This window comes from Oncorhynchus clarkii, chromosome 23 (genome assembly GCF_045791955.1).
Source record: "Oncorhynchus clarkii lewisi isolate Uvic-CL-2024 chromosome 23, UVic_Ocla_1.0, whole genome shotgun sequence".
NCBI classification, from domain to species: Eukaryota; Metazoa; Chordata; class Actinopteri; order Salmoniformes; family Salmonidae; genus Oncorhynchus; species Oncorhynchus clarkii.
The window spans coordinates 13,483,531-13,508,792 of record NC_092169.1 but is presented as its reverse complement, the minus strand read 5'-3'; the positions used below and the strand labels follow the sequence as shown (position 1 = coordinate 13,508,792).

Genomic DNA, 25,262 nt, shown 5'->3' with positions numbered 1-25,262 from the left:
TTGTGGTGTTTGACAAAACTGCCTTTTGTACCAAGCACAAGGTGCACCTGTGTAATGTTAATGCTGTTTAATCCGTTTCTTGATATGCCACACCCGTCAGTTGGACGGATGATGTAGGCAAAGGAAAAAAGCTCACTAACAGGGATGTAAACAATTTTGTGGACAAAATTGAGAAATAAGCTTTTTGTGCATATGGAACATTTCTGGGATCTTTTATTTCCTCTCATGAAACATGGGACCAACACTTTACATGTCGAGTACACACACACGCACGCACACACACACCAGTACCAGTCAAATGTTGACACCTACTCATTCAACAGATTCTTTGTTTTACATTGTAGAATACTAGTGAAGACATCAAAACTATGAAATAACATATACGAAATATGTAGTAACCAAAAAAGTGTTAAACAAATCAAAATATATTTTACATTCTTCAAAATAGCCACCCTTTGCCTTGATGACAGCTTTGCACTCTTGGCACTCAACCAGCGTCACCTGGAATCCTTTTCCAACAGTCTTGAAGGAGTTCCCACATATGCTGAGCAATTGGTGGCTGCTTTTCCTTCACTCTGCGATCCAACTCATCCCAAACCATCTCAACTGGGTTGAGGTCGGGTGATTGAGGAGGCCAGGTCATCTAATGCTGCAATCCATCACTCACCTTCTTGGTCAAATAGCCCTTACATAGCCTGGAGGTGTGTTTTGGGTCATTGTCCTGTTGAAAAACAAATGAGTCACACTAAGCGCAAACCAGATGGGATGGCGTATCACTGCAGAATGCTGTGGTAGCCATGATTTGCCTTGAATTATAAATATAACACTGACAGTGTCCCAAACGCTTCACGGTGAGAACCACACATGCGGAGATCATCCGTTCACCTAATCTGCGTCTCACAAGGACACAGCGGTTGGAACCAAAAACCTCAAATTTGGACTCATCAGACCAAAGCACAAATTTCCACCAGTCTTATGTCCATTGCTCGTGTTTCTTGGCTCAAGCAAGTCTCTTCTTATTATTGTTGTCCTTTAGTACTGGTTTCTTTGCAGCAGTTCGAGGCCAAGAAACAGCCTGATTCACAGTCTCCTCTGAACAGTTGATGCTGATGTGTCTGTTACTTGAACTCTGAAGCATTTATTTGGTCTGCAATTTCTGAGGCTGGTAACTCTAATGAACTTATCCTCTGCAGCCGAAGTAACTCTGGGTCTTCCTTTCCTGTTGCAGTCCTCAAGAGAGCCAGTTTCATCATAGCGCTTGGTGGTTTTTGCGACTGCACTTGAATAAACTTCTTGATATTTTCCAGATTGACTGACCTTCATGTCTTAAACTAATGATGGACTGTAATTTCTCTTTTTTTGAGCTGGTCTTGCCATCACATGGACTTGGTCTTTTACCAAATAGAGCTATCTTCTGTTAACCAGCCCTACCTTGTAACAACACAACTGGTTGGCCCAAATTCCAGAAATTAACTTTTAACAATGCACGCCTGTTAATTGAAATGCATTCCAGGTGACTACCTCATGAAGCTGGTTGAGAGAATGCCAAGAGTGTGCAAAGCTGTCATCAAGGCAAAGGGTGGCTACTTTGAAGAATCTTAAATATAACATACATTTTGATTTCTTTAATGCTTTTTTGGTTACTACTCGATTCCATATGTGTTATTTCATAATGTATGTCTTCACTATTATTCTACAATGTAGGAAATAGTAAAAATAAAGAAAAATAATGGAATGAGTAGGTGTCCAAACTTTTGACTGGTACTGTGTATATACACTGCTCAAAAAAATAAAGGGAACACTTAAACAACACAATGTAACTCCAAGTCAATCACACTTCTGTGAAATCAAACTGTCCACTTAGGAAGCAACACTGATTGACAATACATTTCACATGCTGTTGTGCAAATGGAATAGACAACAGGTGGAAATTATAGGCAATTAGCAAGACACCCCCAATAAAGGAGTGGTTCTGCAGGTGGTGACCACAGACCACTTCTCAGTTCCTATGCTTCCTGGCTGATGTTTTGGTCACTTTTGAATGCTGGCGGTGCTTTCACTCTAGTGGTAGCATGAGACGGAGTCTACAACCCACACAAGTGGCTCAGGTAGTGCAGCTCATCCAGGATGGCACATTAATGCGAGCTGTGGCAAGAAGGTTTGCTGTGTCTGTCAATGTAGTGTCCAGAGCATGGAGGCGCTACCAGGAGACAGGCCAGTACATCAGGAGACGTGGAGAAGGCCGTAGATGGGCAACAACCCAGCAGCAGGACCGCTACCTCCGCCTTTGTGCAAAGAGGAGCACTGCCAGAGCCCTGCAAAATGACCTCCAGCAGGCCACAAATGTGCATGTGTCTGCTCAAACGGTCAGAAACAGACTCCATGAGGGTGGTATGAGGGCCCGACGTCCACAGGTGGGGGTTGTGCTTACAGCCCTGTGCTCTTCACAGATGAAAGCAGGTTCACACCGAGCACAGTGGGGTGGCATTTATTTGGGGGGCCGCACAGCCATCCATGTGCTCGCCAGAGGTAGCCTGACTGCCTTTAGGTACCGAGATGAGATCCTCAGACCCCTTGTGAGACCATATGCTGGTGCGGTTGGCCCTGGGTTCCTCCTAATGCAAGACAATGCTAGACCTCATGTGGCTGGAGTGTGTCAGCAGTTACTGCAAGAGGAAGGCATTGATGTTATGGACTGGCCCGCCCTTTCCCCAGACCTGAATCCAATTGAGCACATCTGGGACATCATGTCTCGCTCCATCCACCGGACTGTCCAGGAGTTGGCGGCTGCTTTAGTCCAGGTCTGGGAGGAGATCCCTCAGGAGACCATCCGCCACCTCATCAGGAGCATGCCCAGGCGTTGTAGGGAGGTCATACAGGCACGTGGAGGCCACACACACTACTGAGCCTCATTTTGACTTGTTTTAAGGACATTACATCAAAGTTGGATCAGCCTGTAGTGTGGTTTTCCACTTTAATTTTGAGTGTGACTCCAAATCCAGACCTCCATGGGTTGATAAATTAGATTTCCATTGATAATTTTTGTGTGATTTTGTTGTCAGCACATTCAACTATGTAAAGAAAAAAGTATTTAATAAGAATATTTCATTCATTCAGATCTAGGATGTGTTATTTTAGTGTTCCCTTTATTTTTTTGAGCAGTGTATATATATACATATATATATATATATATATATACATATATATATATATATATATATACATATATATATATATATATATACACATATATATATATATATATATATATAGTCTCAAATAAATAACTCATACAATCCTAAAACCTCAAGTTTACAAGGCAATCATATCACAATAACATATCTTCTGAGCAAAGATCATCATGATGCATTCAGATAGGGAAATAGACATTTCAATAACTATGTGGGTGTCATTGTGCAGCAATGTACAGTAATGGGTAAGTAGAGTGCAGGGAAGAAGGGTTGTGATCACTAGTGTAAAGGTTGGAGTTGACTGTGTGAGGGCTAGAGGCCGAAAGGACCGGAGAACTCCTATCAAGCAGGGCCCACATGTGGGTGCACTCGGAGAATCTCCATAGCTTGACCTGCATGTATTTATAGAGCCCAAGTTATATTGAGATCATTGTAAATGTTGGGCTTAACTCTCCTACAGCCCCAGTTGAATCACATGGAATATTCAACATATCAAACGCAAGGGTAAAGAGGACAATGTCTCAACAGACAAGGAAAGTCTTGTTGGGATACATTACAGTATTTGGTCAAACAGTAGCCTAAAGTGCATGATTTTCCTTATCCCTGCATGAAAGTGTCTGCCCTGCCCCTGTGCCCTTTCTCTCTGTGCGCTCAGAGTAGGCTTGTGGAAGAGCAGATGGAAAGAAATGCTTTTTGATTAGAGCTGTGGCGGTCATGACATTTTAATAAATCCATTAAACATAGCTTACACCATCACAATAAATCATTTATTTTAAGCAGGTCTAAAGAAGCATAATATGAAGAAAATGTAGCCCATTTCAGAAGAATATATTCTGAGTAATTGGGGGGTTGAGACCTGGGGAGCTCTGAGGGACCGGAACGCATGACAACAAAAAGAGAAGAGAACCTTTTGCAGCAATTACAGCTGCAAGTCTGAAAATAACTGCAAAATCTGGATCCTTACAAATCAGCTGGGCTAGACAATCTGGACCCTCTCTTTCTAAAATGATCCGCTGAAATTGTTGCAACCCCTATTACTAGCCTATTAACCTTTTGCGACGAGCAAACCCGTATCCAGGAGCGTAATCATAGCCTCAAATGCATTAGCATAACGCAACGGACATAAATACCCCTATAAACTTTTCCTATTCATGAAAATCGCAAATGAAGTGAAATAAATAAATTCAAACACAAGCTTAGCCTTTTGTTAACAACACTGTCATCTCAGACTTTCAAAATATGCGTTACAGCCAACGCTAGACAAGCATTTGTGTAAGTTTATCATGGCATAATGCTATGCTTGGCTCTGCTGGCAGCAGGCAACATTTTCACGAAAATAAGAAAAGCAACCAAATGAAATAATTTACCTTTGAAGAACTTCAGATGCTTTCACTCAGGAGACTCCCAGTTAGATAGCAAATGTTCCTTTTTTCCAAAAAGATTATTTTTGTAGGCGAAATAGCTCCCGTTTGTTCATCATGCTTGGCTGAGAAATCGACCCTAAAATGCTACAACTATAACGGCAAACTTTTTTCAAAATTTGCTCCATAATATCGACAGAAACACGGCAAACGTTGTTTAGGATCCATGCTCAAGGTGTTTTAAACAAATATATTCGATAATATATCCGTTGAGGCAGTTGGTTTCTCATAAGAAGCGATTGGAAAAATGGCTACCTCAGTATTTTACGCAAGGTTTTCTGCGGGAGACACCATGTGACCACATGCCATATATGGTCCCTTACAGCCATTCTTCAAGGGAAATGCCTAAAAAGACGTCACAATACTGTAGACACCTTGGGGAAAACGTGGAAAACGTAAGCTCATTCGTAGCTCATTCACAGCCATATAAGGAGTCATTGGCATGAGGCAGTTTCAAAAAATGCGGCACTTCCTGGTTGGATTTGTATCTGTGTTTCGCCTGTAACATCAGTTCTGTGGCACTCACAGACAATATCTTTGCAGTTTTGGAAATGTCAGAGTGTCTTCTTTCCAAAGCTGTCAATTATATGCATAGTCAAGCATATTTTCGTGACAAAATATCTTGTTTAAAACGGGAAAGTTTTTCATCAAAAATTTAAATAGCGCCCCCTAAATCCAACTGGTTAAACCTCTCTTTTGTATCGTCTTGAGATCCTCAAAGATTGGAAAGCTGCCGCGGTCATCCCCCTCTTCAAAGGGGGAGACACTCTAGACCCAAACTGTTATAGACCAATATCCATCCTGCCCTGCCTTTCTAAAATCTTCGAAAGCCAAGTTAAAAAACAGATCGCCGACCACTTCGAATTCCACTATACCTTCTCCGCTATGCAATCAGGTTTCCGAGCAGGTCATGGGTGCACTTCAGCCACGCTCAAGGTCCTAAACGATATCATAATCGCCATCGATAAAAGACGGTCCTGTGCAGCTGTCTTCATTGACCTGGCCAAGGCTTTCAACAATCACCGCATTCTTATCGGCAGACTCAATAGCCTTGGCTTCTCAAATGACTGCCTCGTCTGGTTCACCAACTACTTCTCAGATAAAGTTCAGTGTGTCAAATCGGAGGGCCTGTTGTTCGGACCTCTGGCAGTCTCTATGGGAGTGCCACAGGGTTCAATTCTCAGGCCGACTCTTTTCTCTGTATATATCAATGATGTCGCTCTTGCTGCTGGTGATTCTCTGATCCACCTCTAAGCAGACGACACCATTCTGTATACATCTGGCCCTTCTTTGGACACTGTGCTAACAAACCTCCAAACGAGCTTCAATGCAATACAACACTCCTTCCGTGGCCTCCAACTGCTTTTAAATGCTAGTAAAACTAAGTGCATTCTGTTCAACCGATTCCTGCCCGCCCGACCAGCATCACTACTCTGGACGGTTCAGAATACGTGGACAACTACAAATACCTAGGTGTTTGGTTAGACTGTAAACTCTCCTTCCAGACTCACATTAAGCATCTCCAATCCAAAATTAAATCTAGAATTGGCTTCCTATTTCGCAACAAAGCATCCTTCACTCATGCCGCCAAACATACCCTCGGAAAACTGACTATCCTACCGATCCTTGACTTCGGCAATGTCATTTACAAAATAGCCCCCAACACTACTCAGCAAACAGGAAGTAGTCTATCACAGTGCCATCGGTTTATCACCAAAGCCCTCCCCCCAAATCCATCCCCAAACCCACTGGCTCCAGGTCATCTATAAGTCTTTGCTAGGTAAAGCCCTGCCTTATCTCAGCTCACTGGTCACCATAGAAACACCCACGGGTAGCACGCGCTCCAGCAGGTACTGGTCATCCCCAAAGCCAACACTTACTTTGGCTGCCTTTCCTTCCAGTTCTCTGCTGCCAATGACTGGAACGAATTGCAAAAATCTGAAGCTGGAGTCTTATATCTCCCTCTCTAACTTTAAGCATCAGCTGTCTGAGCAGCTTACAGATCACTGTACCTGTACACAGCCAATCTGTAAATAGCACACCCAACTACCTCATCCCTACATTATTACTTACCCTTGTGCTCATTTGCAACCCAGTATCTCTACGTGCACATCATCTGCATATCTGTCACTCCAGTATTAATGCTAAATTGTAATTATATTCGCTTCTTGGGCCTATTTATTGCCTACCTCTCTACTCTTCTACATTTGCACACACCGCACATAGAATGTTCTATTTTTATTTTCTTTTGTGTTAATGACTGTACGTTTGTATATGTGTAACTCTGTTGTTGTTTTTGTCGCACTGCTTTGCTTTATCTTGACCAGGTCGCAGTTGTAAATGAGAACTTGTTCTCAATTGGCCTACCTGGTTAAATAAAGGTGAAATGAAAACAACATTTTTTTTAAAGTATCTTGGGGTATGTCTCCATAAGCGTGGCACATCTAGCCACTGGGATTTTTGCGCCTTCTTCAAGGCAAAACTGCTCCAGCTCCTTCAAGTTGGATGGGTTCCGCTTTTGTACAGCAATCTTTAAGTGATTCCACAGATTCTCAATTGAATTGAAGTCTGGGCTTTGACTAGGCCATTCCAAGACATTTAAACGTTTACCCTTAAACCACTTGAGGGTTGCTTCAGCAATATGCTTAGGGTTATTGTCCTGCTGGAAGGTGAACCTTTGTCCCAGTCTCAAATCTCTGGAAGACTGAAACAGGTTTCCCTCAAGAATTTCCGTGTATTTAGCGCCATCCGTCATTCCTTCAATTCTGACCAGTTCCCCAGTCCCTGCCGATGAAAAACATCATATATATAGCCTTGCTACTGTTATTTTCACTGTCATTTTACAGTTTTTTTAATCTATTGTTTACCTAATACCTATTTCTTACTTAAAAATTGCACTGTTGGTTAGGGCTTGTAAGTAAGCATTTCACTGTAAGGTCTACTTATACCTGTTGTATTCGGCACACGTGTAAACACTTGGGTGAAATGTTGGAATCATGGAAAAATATTAATTATTAAAATTCCATAGTTAAAATATAATAGTGGGCACTTTGAATAGAGTGAAAATGCAAGGGAGGAGTTATTGTGACAGTGTAGGAACCAAAGTGTTGGTCAGTGTTTCCAAGGGGACCCTGTAATATTTGGCTACGTTAAAATGTTCTCTCTTAGCTACTTCATGTTGGTAACATTCATGCTTCACCTAATCCTCTGATTTAGAAGATACTGTTGCACAAAACATGCTGATTTAGGCTTACACCATCACTGGTATCAGGTTGTATAGCTAGCTACGTTTGGTCTGACCGTACATTATTAGCTAGCTATCCAGCTAAATAGGAATTAGCATTAGCAGCTAACACGATTTAGACACAACTTGCTAAGAAAATAAACTAGCTGTTTGCAGATGTAAACAAACACTAATTAAGTGTAATTATATAACAATTGTGGATTTATATTAACTTCTTTGGGACTGTGGGTAAGGGGACCCTGTAATATTTGGCTACGTTAAAATGTTCTCTCTTAGCTACTTCATGTTGGTAACATTCATGCTTCACCTAATCCTCTGATTTAGAAGATACTGTTGCACAAAACATGCTGATTTAGGCTTACACCATCACTGGTATCAGGTTGTATAGCTAGCTACGTTTGGTCTGACCGTACATTATTAGCTAGCTATCCAGCTAAATAGGAATTAGCATTAGCAGCTAACACGATTTAGACACAACTTGCTAAGAAAATAAACTAGCTGTTTGCAGATGTAAACAAACACTAATTAAGTGTAATTATATAACAATTGTGGATTTATATTAACTTCTTTGGGACTGTGGGGCAATATTGAGTAGCTTGGATGAATAAGGTGCCCAGAGTAAACTGCCTGCTACTCAGGCCCAGTTGCTAATATATGCATATTATTAGTAGATTTGGATAGAAAACACCCTGAAGTTTCTAAAACTGTTTCAATGATGTCTGTGAGTATAACAGAACTCATATGGCAGGCAAAGAAGTCTTTAGATAAAGAAGTCTATCTAAAGTTCCATGCATAACACTTGTATTTTCATCAACATTTATGATGAGTATTTCTGTAAATTGATGTGGCTCTCTGCAAAATCACCGGATGTTTTGGAACTACTGAACTTTATCAAACAAAACATACATGTATTGTATAACATGAAGTCCTATGAGTGTCATCTGATGAAGATCATCAAAGGTTAATTATTCATTGTATCTCTATTTGTGCTTTTTGTGACTCTCTTTGGCTGGAAAAATGGCTGTGTTTTTCTGACCTAACATAATCGTTTGGTTTGCTTTCGCTGTAAAGCCTTTTTGAAATCGGACACTGTGGCTGGAATTACGAGAAGGGTATCTTTAAAATGGTGTAAAATAATTGTACGCTTGAGAAATTTCTGTTGTTTTGAATTTGGTGCCCTGCACTTTCACTGGCTTTTGTTTATGTGGGACGCTACCGTCCCAAATATCACAGAGAGGTTAAGACGCAAAGTGGAAACAGCATCATTGTCATCAACATTGTTGCATATGCTGCATTGACCATGCAGACTGAAAGCTGGTGTCTCATGGTCAAGCAACAACAAATGTGCTCCTTCAATGACACAGGCGGGTTCTAGGTCTGTGTGGAAAGCAACATGGAGAAAGAGCGGAGAGCGATGACTCAAGTAGCGGAGCAAATTATAAAAATGGACCTTATACACGGCATATCACATTTAAGAAACCAAACATTCAAATACCGTTATAGAAGGTCAAGTAAAGGGGCCTCCCGGGTGGCGCAGTGGTTAAGGGCGCTATACTGCAGCGCCAGCTGTGCCATCAGAGTTCCTGGGTTCGCGCCCAGGCTCTGTCGTAACCGGCCGCGACCGGGAGGTCCGTGGGGCGACACACAATTGGCCTAGTGTCGCCCGGGTTAGGGAGGGCTTGGTCGGTAGGGGTGTCCTTGTCTCATCGCGCACCAGCGACTCCTGTGGCGGGCTGGGCGCAGTGTGCGCTAACCAAGGTGGCCAGGTGCACGGTGTTTCCTCCGGCGCATTGGTGCGGCTGGCTTCCGGGTTGGATGCGTGCTGTGTTAAGAAGCAGTGCGGCTTGGTTGGGTTGTGTATCGGAGGACGCATGACTTTCAACCTTCGTCTCTCCCGAGCCCGTACGGGAGTTGTAGCGATGAGACAAGATAGTAGCTACTACAACAATTGGATACCACGAAATTGGGGAGAAAAAGGAGTAAAAAAAAATAAAAAAAATAAAAAAATAAAAGAAGGTCAAGTAAAAACCCATCAATACCGGTATATCGTAAAATATAGTCTACCGCCAAACCCTAGAAAGTGCCATTTGCAGTGAATGCATAGGCAAATAGAGACATGATTAGGCATGCTGAAAGGTTTTTAGGTCTTCTTTACTGCTTCTTTACTATTAGATTCTAAATTCTAAATAGCAGCATATTTAGCGATCTAGTTAACATTTTTGTTTCTACGTCCTCACATGGTGAATCGGCCAGAAAATAATTAGCCTATGTAGCGTTCACACAAAATATGTAAGCAAATCTCCATTGAATAAAAGACAACTGCATTTCCGGAGCCCTAATTTGAAAGTAAAATATAGCAAAAATATGGTAATCGTAACCCCAAAATTCATGACAATCACTGGTTTAGATTAAACATTTATTGAATCATACCATCTCAGTAGCACTGTGAATGACTTTATAAGATTATGGCTCTTTTTTCCATTTCGTGACGTAGCAAACATTTTGGGGCGACCAAATCAACGGGCTGGTGCTACTAACTGAAAATGTGATGGGCACCAGTGCCATCAGGGGAGAAATGTGTCTGGAGCACTGCTTAACCAACACACTCCTTGAGTGCAAATTTTGTTGATGAAACAGAGCCAAAGAACGTCAGGCAGAGCGGTTGCAGTACATATTCTGCTGTTCTATTGCGCGTTCAAAGATGTAATTTTTTTTAAATAAAAACTGTTTGTTGTCTGCAGTAACCTCTGTTGTAATATCACAAACGGATGTGGCAGTTTCACCAAAAAATGATTTTAGCTTTTAAACTACTGAAAAATATCTGTCTCTGGATTAAAAATGTCATAACCTCGTACAGTTGAAGTCGGAAGTTTTCATAAACTTAGGTCACACATGTCTTGTTAACAAACTATAATTGTTTACAGACAGATTATTTAACTTATTCACTGTATCACAATTCCAGTGGGTCAGAAGTTCACATGCACTAAGTTGACTGTGCCTTTAAACAGCTTGGAAAATACCAGAAAATGATGTCATGGCTTTAGAAGCTTCTGATAGGCTAATTGACATAATTTGAGACAATTGGAGGTGTACCTGTGGATGTATTTCAAGGCCTACCTTCAAACACAGTGCCTCTTTGCTTGACATCATGGGAAAATCAAAATAAATCAGCCAAGAACTCATACAAAAATTATAGACCTCCACAAGTCTGGTTCATCCTTGGAAGCAATTTCCAAACGTCTGAAGGTACCACGTTAATTGTACAAACAAAAGTACGCAAGTATTAACACCATGCGACCACGCAGCCGTTATACCGCTCAGGAAGGAGACGCGTTTGCAACTGCACATGGGGACAAAGATTGTACTCTTTGGAGAAATGTCCTCTGGTTTGATGAAACAAAAATAGAACTGTTTGGCCGTAATGACCATCGTTAAGATTGGAGGAAAAAGGGGGAGGCTTGCAAGCCGAAGAACATCATCCCAACCATGAAGCACGGGGGTGGCAGCATCATGTTGTGGGGGTGCTTTGCTGCAGGAGGGACTGGTGCACTTCACAAAATAGATGGCATAATGAGCAAGGAAAATTATGTGGATATATTGAAGCAACGTCTCAAGACATCAGTCAGAAGATAAAAGCTTGGTCGCAAATGGGTTTTCCAAATGGAAAATGACCCCAAGCATACTTCCAAAGTTGTGGCAAAATGGCTTAAGGACAACAAAGTCAACAAAGTCAAGGTATTGGAGTGGCAATCACAAAGCCCTGACCTCAATCCTATAGAAAATTTGTGGGCAGAACTGAAAAAGCGTGTGAGAGCAAGGAGGCCTACAAACCTGACTCCGTTACACCAGCCCTGTCAGAAGGAATGGGCCAAACTTCACCCAACTTATTGTGGGAAGCTTGTGGAAGGTTACCTGAAACGTTTGACCCAAGTTATGAAATACGAATTGAGTGCACATAAACTTCTGACTCACTGGGAATGCGATGAAAGAAATAAAAGCTGAAATAAATCATTCCCTACTATTATTATTCTTTAAATAAAAGTGGTGATCCTAATCCAAATTTTTACTAGGATTAAATGTCAGGAATTGTGAAAAACTTTAAATGTATTTGGCTAAGGTGTATGTAAACCTCCGACTTCAACTGTATATGTCCATCAATTTCCATCAATTATATGTCCATCAATTTTTGAACTGCACATATTAACTCCTGCCTGTAACTGACATCCTGAAGCCTGCATGCAACATAAGCGGTGGGATTTTTCACTTTAACCACTGACAAAAGGGCACCCTTTTAGTACATTTCCTGTGTTACGGTGTCAGAAATAGAAAGCTGAACAGTTCTAATTGGATACCCTGTCGCCTTTGTTTCTAGCAGAACTTCTTTGAGCGCAAATTATTTTAAAACTTGTCTTAAAGATTTGTCGCACACCACTGACAGCTCTGGTGCGAAAGGTGACAATTTCACTCACTTAAACTGTATCTCATTTCTGCATAGTGCATGCACACAAACAATACTATGGCAGGATCTGTAAATGTAATTAACACAAGATCAAATTTAACTGGGCCAAATTGGGGTTTTCATGCCTCAAACCCAACAATTCAGTAATCTATTTCAATTTAGCACTAAAATCAACGGAAGGTAGAACAAAAAACACACAAACAAAAATGAGAACACGAGAAAGTAAGACGCTATATACAGGGTCGGTTCCAATACCATATTTACAATTTGCAGTGATACTGGTGTAGTATGAGGTAGATATGTATAGGGGTAAGGTAACTAGGCATCAGGATATATAATAAAAAGAAAAGCAGCTGCGTAAATGGTGATTGTATGAGTTACTCCAGTATCCCTGCAAGATGGCGGCAGCAGCTTTGTAGTATTTTGTTTTTTTTGTGTGTTATTTCTTACATTATTAGTCCAGAATTGTTTTGGTGTTATTGCATACAGCCGGAAATAGCATTTGGATATCATAGCGGCAGTAACTCACCAGCATTGCGACTAGGAATACGGCTTTCCCTAATTGGATCCTTTGTTGGTACCCCACAGCGAATTTTAACTATTCAAAAGGCTGCTCCAAAACCGCCAGCAGAGAAGATGTATTCGGAGTGGACTTCTAGTCCGACTCAGGAGGCGTGCACACCATCCACCACTTCTGAGTATATTACTCGCTAATGTTCAGTCTCTGGATAATAAAGTAGATGAGCTCAAGGTGAGGATCTCCTTCTAGAGACATCAGTGATAGTAATATTCTCTGTTTTAAGGAAGCATGTCTCTCTTGGAATATACTGTCCCCGTCCATATAGCCAGCTGTGTTCTCAGTACATTGCGCTGACAGGAATAAAGAACTCTCAGGGAAGAAGAAAGGCGGAGGTATATGTTTCATGATTAACTACTCATGGTGTGATTGTGATAACATTCAGAAACTCAAGTTATTTTGTTCACCTCCCAAGAAAATAATCTTTGGTTAGTCACAGCCGTGTATATTCCCCCTCAAACCGATTCCACGATGGCCCTCAAAGAACTACACAGGACTTTTATGCAAACTGGAAACCACATATCCTGAGGCCGCATTTATTGTATCTGGGGATTTTAACAAAGCAAATTTGAGGAACACGCTACCGAAGCTCTACCAACATATTGACTGTAGTACTGGCGCTGGAAAAACTTTGGAACACTGCTACTCAACTTTTCGAAATGCCTTCCAGGGCCTCCCCCGTCCTACTGTCGGAAAATCTGATCACGACTCCATTTAGCTCCTCCCTTCCTATAGCCAGAAACAGGAAGTACCCATGATAAGGTCTATTCAACGCTGGTCTGACCAATTGGAATCCATTTTTTCAAGATTGTTTTGATCACACGGACTGGGAATATTTTCCGGATAGCCTCTGAGAATACCAAAGACAAATACATGGATACGGTGACTGAGTTCATCAGAAAGTGTATAGGAGATGTTGTACCCACTGTGACTATTAAAACCAACCCAAACTAGAAACCGTAGATAGAAGCATTCGCGCAACACTGAGAGCGTGAACTACTGCATTTAACAATGGTAAAGTGACAGGGAATATGGCCGAATAAAAACAATGTACAGACAGTGTGGTGAAGAAGGCGCAACAGACCCTCTTCAACCTCAAGAGGCTGCAGAAATGTGGCTTGGCCCCTAAGACCCTTTTTCAGATGAACAATTGAGAGCATCCTGTCGGGCTGTATCACTGCCTGCTATGGCAACTGCACCGACCCGCATCTGAAGGGTTCTCCAGATGGTGGTGCGGTCTGCCCAACACATCACCAGGGGCAAACTACCTGCCCTCCAGGACACCTACAGCACCCGATATCACAGGAAGGCCAGAAAGATCAAAGGACATTAATCACCCGAGCCACGTGCTGTTCACCCCGCTATCGTCCAGAAGGCGAGGTCAGTACAGGTGCATCAAAACTGGAACCGAGAGACTGAAAACTGTTAAGATCTCAAGGCCATCAGACTGTTAAATAGCCATCACTAGCCGGCTTCCACCCGGTTACGCAACCCTGCACCTTAGAGGCAGCTGCCCTATATACATACAGTTTAATATTGTTACTAAACATACTGCTTTAGTTCTCATCTCTATACACTGTATTCTATTCTACTGTACTTTAGTCAACACCACTCCAACATTGCTCTATCTAATATGTATATATTTCTTAATTCCATTATTTTACTTTCAGATGTCAAATCAAATCCAATTTTATTGGTCACATACACATGGTTAGCAAATGTTAATGCGAGTGTAGCGAAATGCTTTTGCTTCTAGTTCCGACCGTGCAGTAATATACAGCAAGTAATCTAACAATTTTACAACAACTACCTTATACACACAAGTGTAAAGGAATGAATAAGAATATGTACATAGAAATATATGGATGAGCGATGGCCGTGCGGGCATAGGCAAGACGCAGTAGATGGTATAGAGTACAATATATACATACGAGATATACTGTGACCAGTGATACATGTATTACATCCAATCTTTAATTATTCAAGTGGCTAGAGATTTGAGTCAGTATGTTGTCAGAAGCCACTCAGCCACTTACGCTGTTTAACAGTTTGATGGCCTTGAGATAGAATGCTGTTTTTCAGTCCCTCGGTCCCAGCTTTGATGCACCTGCACTGACCTCGCCTTCTGGATGAGTGCATTGTTGTGAATTGTTAAATACTACTGCACTGTTGGAGCTAGGAACACAAGCATTTCACTAACATCTGCTAAATATGTGTATGTGAGAGTCAGTATCAATATATGTGCATATTGTGTGTGCTTAAGGGTGTAGAGTCCTGTGAGTGAGCCTAGAGACAGGCCAGAAATGTAAATAACATACAAGGATCATCTCAGTCTGTGTAGCCATTCTGTTAGACTCCAGCCACCTAAGTCTAACAATTTTTCGTGCCTTCCTTTTCACACCCCGGAAATAATGTCCGGGGTTACAACGGGCAAAATCATTGCACTCTGACTAAGTGTTTAAAAAAAAAAAGCTCCCAGGGTAGTTACATCCCAGGGAGCAGGGGGGCATGGCGTTCTGCAGCTGCGACGAAACGCACATGCGGGACCCCAGACGGAAACGCTCTGGAGTTTTCAGCGGTCCTTCCTCAGCTCTGCTCTAGTAGGGCCCTATAAAATCTCTTTTAATTTCTGCCGGATTACATTTTAGTTTTTCACCAACCAGCAACAGACCGTTGTTTCTGTAGTACTCATGTGACTGCAGAGTTTTCAAAACAAATGTACACTGGATTGATGCAAAACATCATGATATCATTCTGCCAGGCGACATTTAATTGAGAAAGTTTTTTGGAAAGCCTTTGCATGTTTACCAGAAGACCGATATCATTAGCATCATCGTTAACGGCTACACAAAGTGTAGACATGCGCACACGTTCTGTGCAGTTTCAAAACTTTGCAGGAAAATACAAATCACTGATGCATTTTGTTAATGTCTTATGACAAAGCAAATTCATTAATTTTCTAATAAGTTCAATACATGTAGTTAATTACATACAATACATATTGAATATTGTTGAATTTTATAGGGCCCTATTCTAGCCAACTCCACAGCTGGGAGCACCAGAAAAAGAGTGAGAGTAGATGGGAAAATGTGGAAAAGAGATAAAGAGAGGAGCGGGAAATAGAGCAAATGATATGGGAAGTGTTAGGGTGGGTAAGAGAAGAGAATGCAGGAAAGAAAGGGGTGCTATGGAAAATGAAAAGGTGGTGGGTTAGAGAAGAGCCCTCACAGGCAGCATTGCTGATACAATATCACTGGTGCTTTAAGGATTGTTCCCAGAACTCTTATACTGCATTACATAACTGCAAAACGCCTATATTGCTTTAAGACAACATGCCAAAACCGATAAAACGTTACAGCAACATGGTCTCTTTACATTTTAATACTATATAGCCTACCCCAACACAGACTATGGGAACATTGGCTTAGTCACACAAGTAGGTTAACTGAACAAATTCCTCAGTAAACCGTCACATGTATAGCCAGTTCATTAGGCTAAACACCTACCACACAATATATAAGGTGTGTACAGTCCCTTTATTTATTTTTAATCAACAAAGCCCTGGATATTTATGACGGCTTGGAATTTGAACAATCCATGCACTATTATCTAGGGATAAACGATATAGTTGTTGAACATATCGGAATCGGACGATATTAGCTAAAAAATGCCAACATCGGTATCGGCCTGATGTGAAAAACCGACGTCAAAGCTGATGTGCATACCTATATAACGTAGGAACATGATGTAATGACGCCATGTAAAAGTTTGCGCTACACGTGCAACACAGCATTCCTAACCTAGCCTGCTGTGTGGATCAAGCAGTCAAGTCAAGCAGTTATTTGAAAGATTAAGAACATTTCCGCAAGACAACTCAAAAGCTAAATCCATTAACGCCAAGATAATGGAATGCATTGCCCTTGACAATCAATCGTTCTCTGCCGTGGGCGATGTTGGCTTTCGTGACTAGTCGAGCACAGGTACACACTACCAAGCGCGCTATTTTTCAGATGTTGCCCTACCGGAGTTACACAGTAATAGTGTCACTGCTATTAGATTCACGACATACTATGTAATGCCATTTGGGTCTTTGCGTGTCAAAAAAGATACGTCAAATAACACTTTGTTAAATAAGCTTATTTATAGAACGTTGTGTGTTCTGAATTTGCACGTGCAAGCCAAGTGCCACCACTACTATCAGTACCACTGTCAAAGCTGTACAAAAAAGTCTGCAAACAAGCAAACACCAGCCACAAATGATGTGTTTACAATACCACTTTGGTAATAAAGCATTATTTGTTTGACAGCAACTTCTGGGGTAGCTAGCTAGCTTTAGCTTGGTACCTTGCTAGCACCAATACAACCAGCCTGAAAACAATGACCAGTAGAAACTGCACTCATTTTCACTATTCTTAGCAATGATTTAGGAATCCTTGTGAGTAAGTATTAGCTAGGTTGTCACTTGTTGTTCACCTACTGAAATTGAACTTCAGTTCATGAAAATAAATAGCTAGCCAGCTACTTAACCCTGTTGCCCAAAGCTAACGTTATAAGCATGCCAGCAAGCTTCATCTGGCTAGTGAGGTTCGACCTGACCGGGTTATGTGTTGTAACGCTATAAGGATTAGGCACAAGTCAAATGTTCAGTTTGCCTTCAAAATAAAAGTACCTCTTTGAAAGTGATGCAGAAGGTTACAAATTGGTGGAACCATGCCATATTTAGACAAGACAATGTTAAACAAGGTTGGAATGTGAAGCAATGAAATGGGGTATCAGCCTACTCGGTGACCCCCACAGAACTGTGAAGAGTTTCGGCAAATATTAGCATTGTAGCTATTATCGCGGGACTGTGACTGTGTGAAATCACCTCCTCAGTCAGCCTATTGTGTGTATTGACATTCATAGTGCACTGTACAGCTTTACCTAAGGATTGGGAATCAACGAAATTGGGTAACAATATACTCAATATTCAATATACTTTTTCCCAACGTCCTCCTCAGTTATCAGACTCCAAAACATCCATGCAGTATTTTTTTTCCTCTGGAATGGGGTTCAATACACATAGGTTGACAATAAATGTAGCTCAATTCACAGTTGATTCACAGCCGCGCAATAAGAACTATGATGCTAATGTTCTCTGGGTGTCACTGAGTAGACTGATACCCCATGTCATTGATCCACAATCCATAGGTTAGACTGTACAGTGAAATAAGTATGCCCCCAATGCAATTCTAAAGTATAATACATCCAGTGTGATTAATTGATTTGTCAAATTAATAAATTATATTTTGTTGATTTTTATATATTTATTAAATTTATTTCACCTTTATTTAACCAGGTAGGCCAGTTGTGAACTAGTTCTCATTTACAACTGCGACCTGGCCAAGATAAAGCAAAGCAGTGTGAGACAAACACAGAGTTACACATGGAATAAACAAACGTACAGTCAATAACACAATAGAAAGTCTATATACAGTGTGTGCAAATGAAGTAAGATTAGGGAGGTAAGGCAATAAATAGGCCACGGTGGCAAAATAATTACAATTTAGCAATTAAACACTGGAGTGATAAATGTGCAGAAGATGAATGTGCAAGTAGAGATACTGGGGTGCAAAGGAGCAGAAAAAAGAATATAATAATATGGGGATGAGTTAGTTGGGTGGACTATTTACATATGGGCTATGTACAGGTGCATATAACATTCCAACCTCGATTAGCTTGATCTACTCAATTATGGCATAATTCTACTATTTGTATTCATTTGCATCACTGTCAATGACATACTTTTATTTTGAAGGCTAACCGCAAAGTCCACTATTGTTGTTAATCCTTATTGTGGCTAGCTTCACATAGATGGGTCTGACCACCCTTAATCAAATAATAACTGTCTTAGGGTTATTTTAGATGGCACCTAGCTATATAGTTAGCTAGTTAACGATAGCAAAAAGACGTCTGTTTCAGTAGCTATGTTTTTGGGGAAGAACATTATTTGCATCCTTGAGCTAGCTTCTTTTTATGAACAGCACTGTAGGTGTGCAAGACAACTTTACCAGTATCTTAGCATACGTATTGATGAATCGTTGTGACATATGAAATACGAGTGATAGCGTAATCAATGTGTAATATATGTGTAAAAAAATATGATCGCATTACATTATTATGTGAAGTGCAGTCATATTCAGGTTCTGATTGGTCAACAAGCTTATTTAACACGTCAAATTGTGTTATTTGACATGTATCTTTATTGACACGCAAAGACCCAAACCGTGTTCCATAGAAATCCTGGTTGAGAATGAAACAACTGAACAATGAAACAGCACAGCAAGTAAGTAAAATAAATAGGTTTTGATTGTGTTTTACTGGTAATGGGGACATATGTAAATGCCAACAAAATAACTTTTTGGTCAGTGTGGTGTGTGTGTGGAACCTTTATTTAACTTGGCAAGTCAGTTCAGAACAAATTCTTATTTACAAAGACGGCCTACCCTAGCCAAACCCGGACGACGCTGGGCCAATTGTGCGCTGCCCTATGGGACTCCCAATCACGGCCGAATGTGATACAGCATGGATTCGAACCAGGGACTGTAGTGACGCCTCTTGCACTGTGATGCAGTGCCTTAAACCGATGCTTTCATGTGTGTGTGTTACCTATTTAACTGTACTAGAACGCTTAAAAGGCCACTCAAATTTTAATTATCAGTTAACGGTATTGGGTTTTTTGGCAAGGAAAATATTGGATATGGCTATTGGCCAAAAATGTCATATCGGTGCATCATTACTACTATGGCATACAACAGTAATCACTGCAATATTACCGCATAAAACTGTCTGATCGTAGCATTACAAAAAGAGGGCCTTTAACCAATTAACTTTTACTGCATAAAAGTAATGGTTCAGTCAAGCCAAACTGCCCTCCCCCATCAGCACGTGACAAAATGAACACAATCGTCCCAAATTGCTATTGAAAATGTCTGAATTGCTACAGAAATATCAAGTATTTTTACCCGCAAATATCACAAAGAGACACTGAAATCCTGTAGGGTCTGCCATTAGCCTCTGAACTATACTGAACAAAAATATAAAACGCAACATGAAACAATCTCAAAGATTTTACTGAGTTACAGTTCATAATCCTAATTCATGGATTTCATGTGACTAGGAATACAGATATGCATCTGTTGGTCACAGATACCTTAAAAAAAAAAGTAGGGGATAGATCAGAAAACAAGCCCGTGTCTGGTGTGACAACCATTTGCCTCATGCAGCACAACACATCTCCTTTGCATAGAGTTCATCATGCTGTTGATTGTGGCCGGTGGAATGTTGTCCCACTCCTCTTCAATGACTGTGCGAAGTTGCTGGATATTGGTGGGAACAGGAACACATTGTTGTACATGTTCATCCAGAGCATCCCAAACTTGCTCAATGGGTGACATGTCTGGTAAATATGCTATGGAAGAACTGGGACATTTTCAGCTTCCAGGAATTCTGTACAGATCCTTGCGACAGAGCCATGCTGAAACATAAGGTGACGGCGACATATGAATGGCATGGCAATTGGCCTCAGGACTTTGTCACAGTATCTCTGTGCATTCATTTTTGCCATCAATAAAATGCAATCGGTTCATTGTCTGTAGCTTATGCCTTCCCATACCATAACCACATACCAGATCACAACGTTGATATCAGCAAATACATGCCATACACCTGGTCTGTTGTTGTGAGACCGGTTGGACACACCGCCAAATTCTCTAAAACGATTATGGTAGAGAAATAAACATTCTCTGGCAACAGCTCTGGTGGACATTCCTTCAGCCGGCATGGCAATTGCACACTCCCTCAAAACTTGAGACATCTGTGGCATTGAGTTGTGTGACAAAACTGCACATTTTAGCAGCCTTTTATTGTCCCCAGGACAAGGTGCACCTGTATAATGATCATGCTGTTTAATTAGCTTCTTGATATGCCACACCTGTCAGGTGGGTGGATTATCTTGGCAAAGGAGAAATGCTCACTAACAGATGTAAACAAATTTGTGCACAACATTTTAGAGAAATAAGCCTTTTGTGCATATGGAACATTTCTGGGAACTTTTATTTCAGCTCATGAAACATCTAACACTTCACATGTTGTTTTTATACTTTTGTTCAGCGTAAGTTGTTCTGAAAGGCATCACCATTCTCCAAATAAACATTCTGCACATTATCCATGTCAGAGAAAACTAGGAAATGAATGCAATACTTCAGCCATTTGATCAAGGTTCAATCCGTGTCCACCCTTCCCACCATCTCGCCCCCATTTGCCTGTCTCCCCTGATTTCCAACATGAACTCAAGTGTCAAAACACATTAAAATATACATTTAAAAAAACAGCCAGGTAAAAGATGTCACAACTTGACCTTTGATGTCAGCTTGTAAGACAGTCTTCCGTCGTTGCTCCAGCATTTTCCTCTGCCAAAGTATTTTACCATACCGAGCTGATTCCAAACACACGCCCGTTCAGTGCACTCGCTTGAACTGGTCTTCAATATCAGGGCCAGGTTGGCCAGGTTTGAGATGTGCTGCAAGGGACTACCATCCTATGGGTTAACAAAATGGATATAGGTCTAGATCACAAACTTCACTTTACAGTATATATGCGCATGTTCTGAAGTTAACCTCTAGAAATGATTACTGTTAATGTGGGGCGACAGGTAGCTTAGCGGTTGGAGAGGAGAGCCAGCATCCGGGATGTTGCCTATTGGATTCCGGGTCCGACTGGAAAAATATTTAGTGAAGTGAGCTTGCAACCGGAGGTTTGCTAGTATCAAATCCTAGATGCCATTGCCTACCGTTGTGCCCTTGAGCAAGACACTTAACCCCCCCCACAACCTGTATATGTAGGTGTGTCTTTTGGAGGGGGTTGGGTTAAGATCTTCTCAATTATAACATTTGCATAAAGAACTGCATTGAGGCCCTTTTGGAATTCGCTAGTGTTCTTCAAATATTTTTTAACCAAGGATGCTAGATAAATTACCACTAAGCTAATTTAGATCACATTTGACAGCTAGCAGCACATGGCGCAAGATTGACCAATTCATGAGACCATATTTTGTATCTTTCAATCAGGATAGCAGGACATTTGAAAGGTGCATTGCATGGTCTTAAACATTCAATTGATTGCTTCCCAACATGCCAAATAATTAAATCCATGATAAAATTGGCCTCTGGGCCATAGTGCCAGAACTGTCAGGCTGCATTTACACACTAGCCAAATTCTGACCCATTGCTCATAATTGGGCAAAATATCAAAATTGGGGTGCCTGTGTAAATGCAGCCTCTATGTGTTATTGGTTAGCTGATCAATAGCTAGGTTCACTAGTTAGTTTGATGCCTCATAGCTAGATAAGAAAACATTAATAACGCAGCCAACCATCTTCCCTGCACTGTCAAATTAATAACGCAGCCAACCATCTTCCCTGCACTGTCAAATAAGAAACCACGTTTTATTTTAGCAAGCTACAGTAGCTACCTAATGGAAAAGTAGTCATGTCTAGAGATGGACTATTTGTAACCAATAAAGTTATGTAATATTGACTGGCTGCTAATCGGAAACAAGCTCTTAAACCCTTCTCTGTATGTAGGGTTTTCAGCGGTTGCATTCGCCCACGGTTGGCTCCATGTGAACTACAATTCCGACACTCTTCCAACGTTTAGATTCATCAATAATCATCGCTTCCTAAAAAGCTTTCGAAAGACGCTGATATGCCCCTTATCTTTCATGTGTGCGAGAAATATAGATTTTTTAAACTGCTAAAGTGTTGCACAGATCCATACACTACGTGTGCCTCCAGTTGAGGAAATACACTTCCTTCCCAGTTTCTTGCACACTACATAGCTAACTTGGCTAGCTAAATTAAAAAAGGAGGCCGCCTAGGCTATGTCCGTCTGTCTAATGTAAACAAGTGCTGTAACATGGGGATATGGCTGTGTGGGAACATTAACCCTATAAAGATGTAACTTAACCTCGTGACATTTGACAGCTCCACACCACCTTTCAAACATGCTTTATATTCTGTCGTATCAATAAATTAGCAAACATTAGCCAGCTAGCTACCTTAACGTTAGTTAGCAATAAACGATATTCCATTGACAACAGTAGGTGTACTAACGTGGCTAGTTAGCTAGTTTACTGTATGACAACGTTAGTTATTTAAGAAAAGGATACACGTTAAGTCCAAGTCGAACCCATCCTCCTGGTATCTCCTTTTGTTCCGGCTGACCATTTCTTTTATTATCGCAGCCATTGTAGCTAACTAGCTTGCTGGCTAGTGACAGGAGTCTGTGGGTTTCAAATTATGAAAAGTTAGCTAGCTGCCGTTGTTTCGGTTTGCAATGGCTTTGCCTCTCGATCGCCCTTTGCTTTTTTGATTTTGCAGCTCCTTCCTCGCAGTGAGACAAGCCAGCAGTGGTCGTCGTCTTGAGTAGGATTAACGCGTTAGCTAGCTAGAATGGCTTTTTCTCTGGATCATAAGAGACGGGCCTTGCTCTGCTCTTCCGCGCAGACCAAACTTTCCCAATACTGGAATTTGTCTTGCAACTCCCCCTTGAAAAATACATACAATAATCCTCCCGCCTAACCGTAAGGCATAAGACGGTCCGAATCTCTTGATCTACCGAAGCCGCCGTGATTGATCGACCAGCGAGGAGATAACTCTCCGGCGCTCGCTCGAATTTGAAGACTACCGGCCCTTGGAAAGCCCAGCAGTAATTAGTTACCGTATCCACTCAGACTTAGCTAGCCATCTAGCGAGCTGCAATAGCTACCCACTTTTTAAAAAATCCAAAAACCTCCTAGCGAATCAACATCTTCGCCGGTGGATTGCCAAAATACACGCGAAAAAGTGTCAGGCTCCAATGTGCATGTATAATGGCTATACAAAGACCAAATATTTGCACAGACTCGTTTGACATATGTCCCGGGAAGCATCTTCTTTTTGCGTTTCTCTCACGCTTCCATCATGGCTTCCAACGGAGGAAAAAAATATATATGTAGAGGTTTAATATATATATCTCCTACCTCCGCAAATATATAGATGTAGAAATAAAAACGTTTCTATTAAATAAATACATGTGAATTCTTAGAAAAGCTGTTTCATTGCAGAAGATTTACAGTGTACGTTTTTCCGATTGCCGTTTTTTTGTAGTCGGCTAGCTAGTTCTTTTGTTGGCAGCGGAAGGACACATCAGAGCTCATGCAAGTCTCTCCTCTGTCAAAGTGATCACGTGTTTTTGTAATTATGAACGTTTCCAACATGTCATTTCTTCGCTTCTAGTGTACCTTATTGCATTTATCCATGTGGGCCAATTGAGTCCTTGAATTGACAGGGGGGATATCTCTGTTTGTGTGTGTGTGTGTGTGACTAGAGTGGGGTGTGGAAGTAGGGGTGTCTATCAGTTGTATTCCTAGATACAAATAATGGCAAACATATTATCTGCTCAATTCAAAGGCTTAGACCAACTCTCCCTGCCTGAAGTTTAGGATGAAAGGCCAACTGATAGGTAGAAAAACTGTTCTGATGGCGAAGACTGTTCTGTTCTGAAGTTGGCTTTGGCTAACCCAGACAGGTTCCCAATCTCCCAACCTCATAACTAGCTACCAATAAGCCATTTCAGGCTATCAATCAAGTTAGAGTAGCTAGCTTGTCTAACTATTTTAGCTGGCATACCTGCTGGCAGGTTTGGTAAACTAGAAAAGCAAACAATAACAAGATGTACTGAATAAGACTCATATTCCATTCAATTCTTTACCCAGATTTTAGCAGAGATGCAAAGTATCATATTTAGTTCCTTTAAAATAAGAACCACCAATCAGGAGGATACAGACAGCTCAAGAGGTATGCTTAGATATGCAGAAAAAATATACATTTTTGGCATATAATTAAGCATAATGATTAAAGCTATAGATTGCAGGAAAAAGCTGTTTCAGGTGTTTGGAAAATGAAAAAATGATCTTACCTAGGCCCCTCTCCAGGCCACCCCCTAGCTAACCTTATGTATTTTGTGCCCCGTAAGATTTATGGGGTGCATCACACACTTGGTTTTCTGTATTTGAGTTCAGATTATTTCACTGTTGTATTGCATTGATCATATACTGTGAACCATTTGTGAGCCCGGTGTGAGTAGGTGTCTGGTGTGAGTATGAGCAGGTAGACACCAACACGTGCTTTCCCATGGAAAGGGGAAAACGATATGTTAGCACTATTTTTAGTTGATAAGTTTAGGCCTACTGTTTGATTTGAATACTACTGTTTGATGTGATTGAGAAACAATGATCCTTTGATTTCTGTCATTCCTTTATTACAGTTTTATAACTATGTAACAGCTGATGT

At 41.1% G+C, this 25,262-nt stretch overlaps 1 protein-coding gene across 2 annotated transcripts in view; it reads right to left on the bottom strand.

Moving 5' to 3' along the window:
• LOC139381117 (phosphatidylinositol 3,4,5-trisphosphate 3-phosphatase and dual-specificity protein phosphatase PTEN-like) overlaps positions 1 to 24,113 on the bottom strand; it is a 37,906-nt gene extending 13,793 nt beyond the window's left edge. Inside the window, exon 1 of one of the 2 annotated variants that reach the window (XM_071124405.1) lies at positions 23,099 to 24,113. In XM_071124405.1, coding sequence (XP_070980506.1) covers positions 23,099 to 23,177 — 79 coding nt within the window. In that variant the 5' untranslated portion in view covers positions 23,178 to 24,113. The remainder of the gene's footprint in view (positions 1 to 23,098) is intronic. The other variant, XM_071124406.1, reaches the window with a different exon arrangement.
• Between the last annotated feature and the right edge of the window lie 1,149 nt (positions 24,114 to 25,262).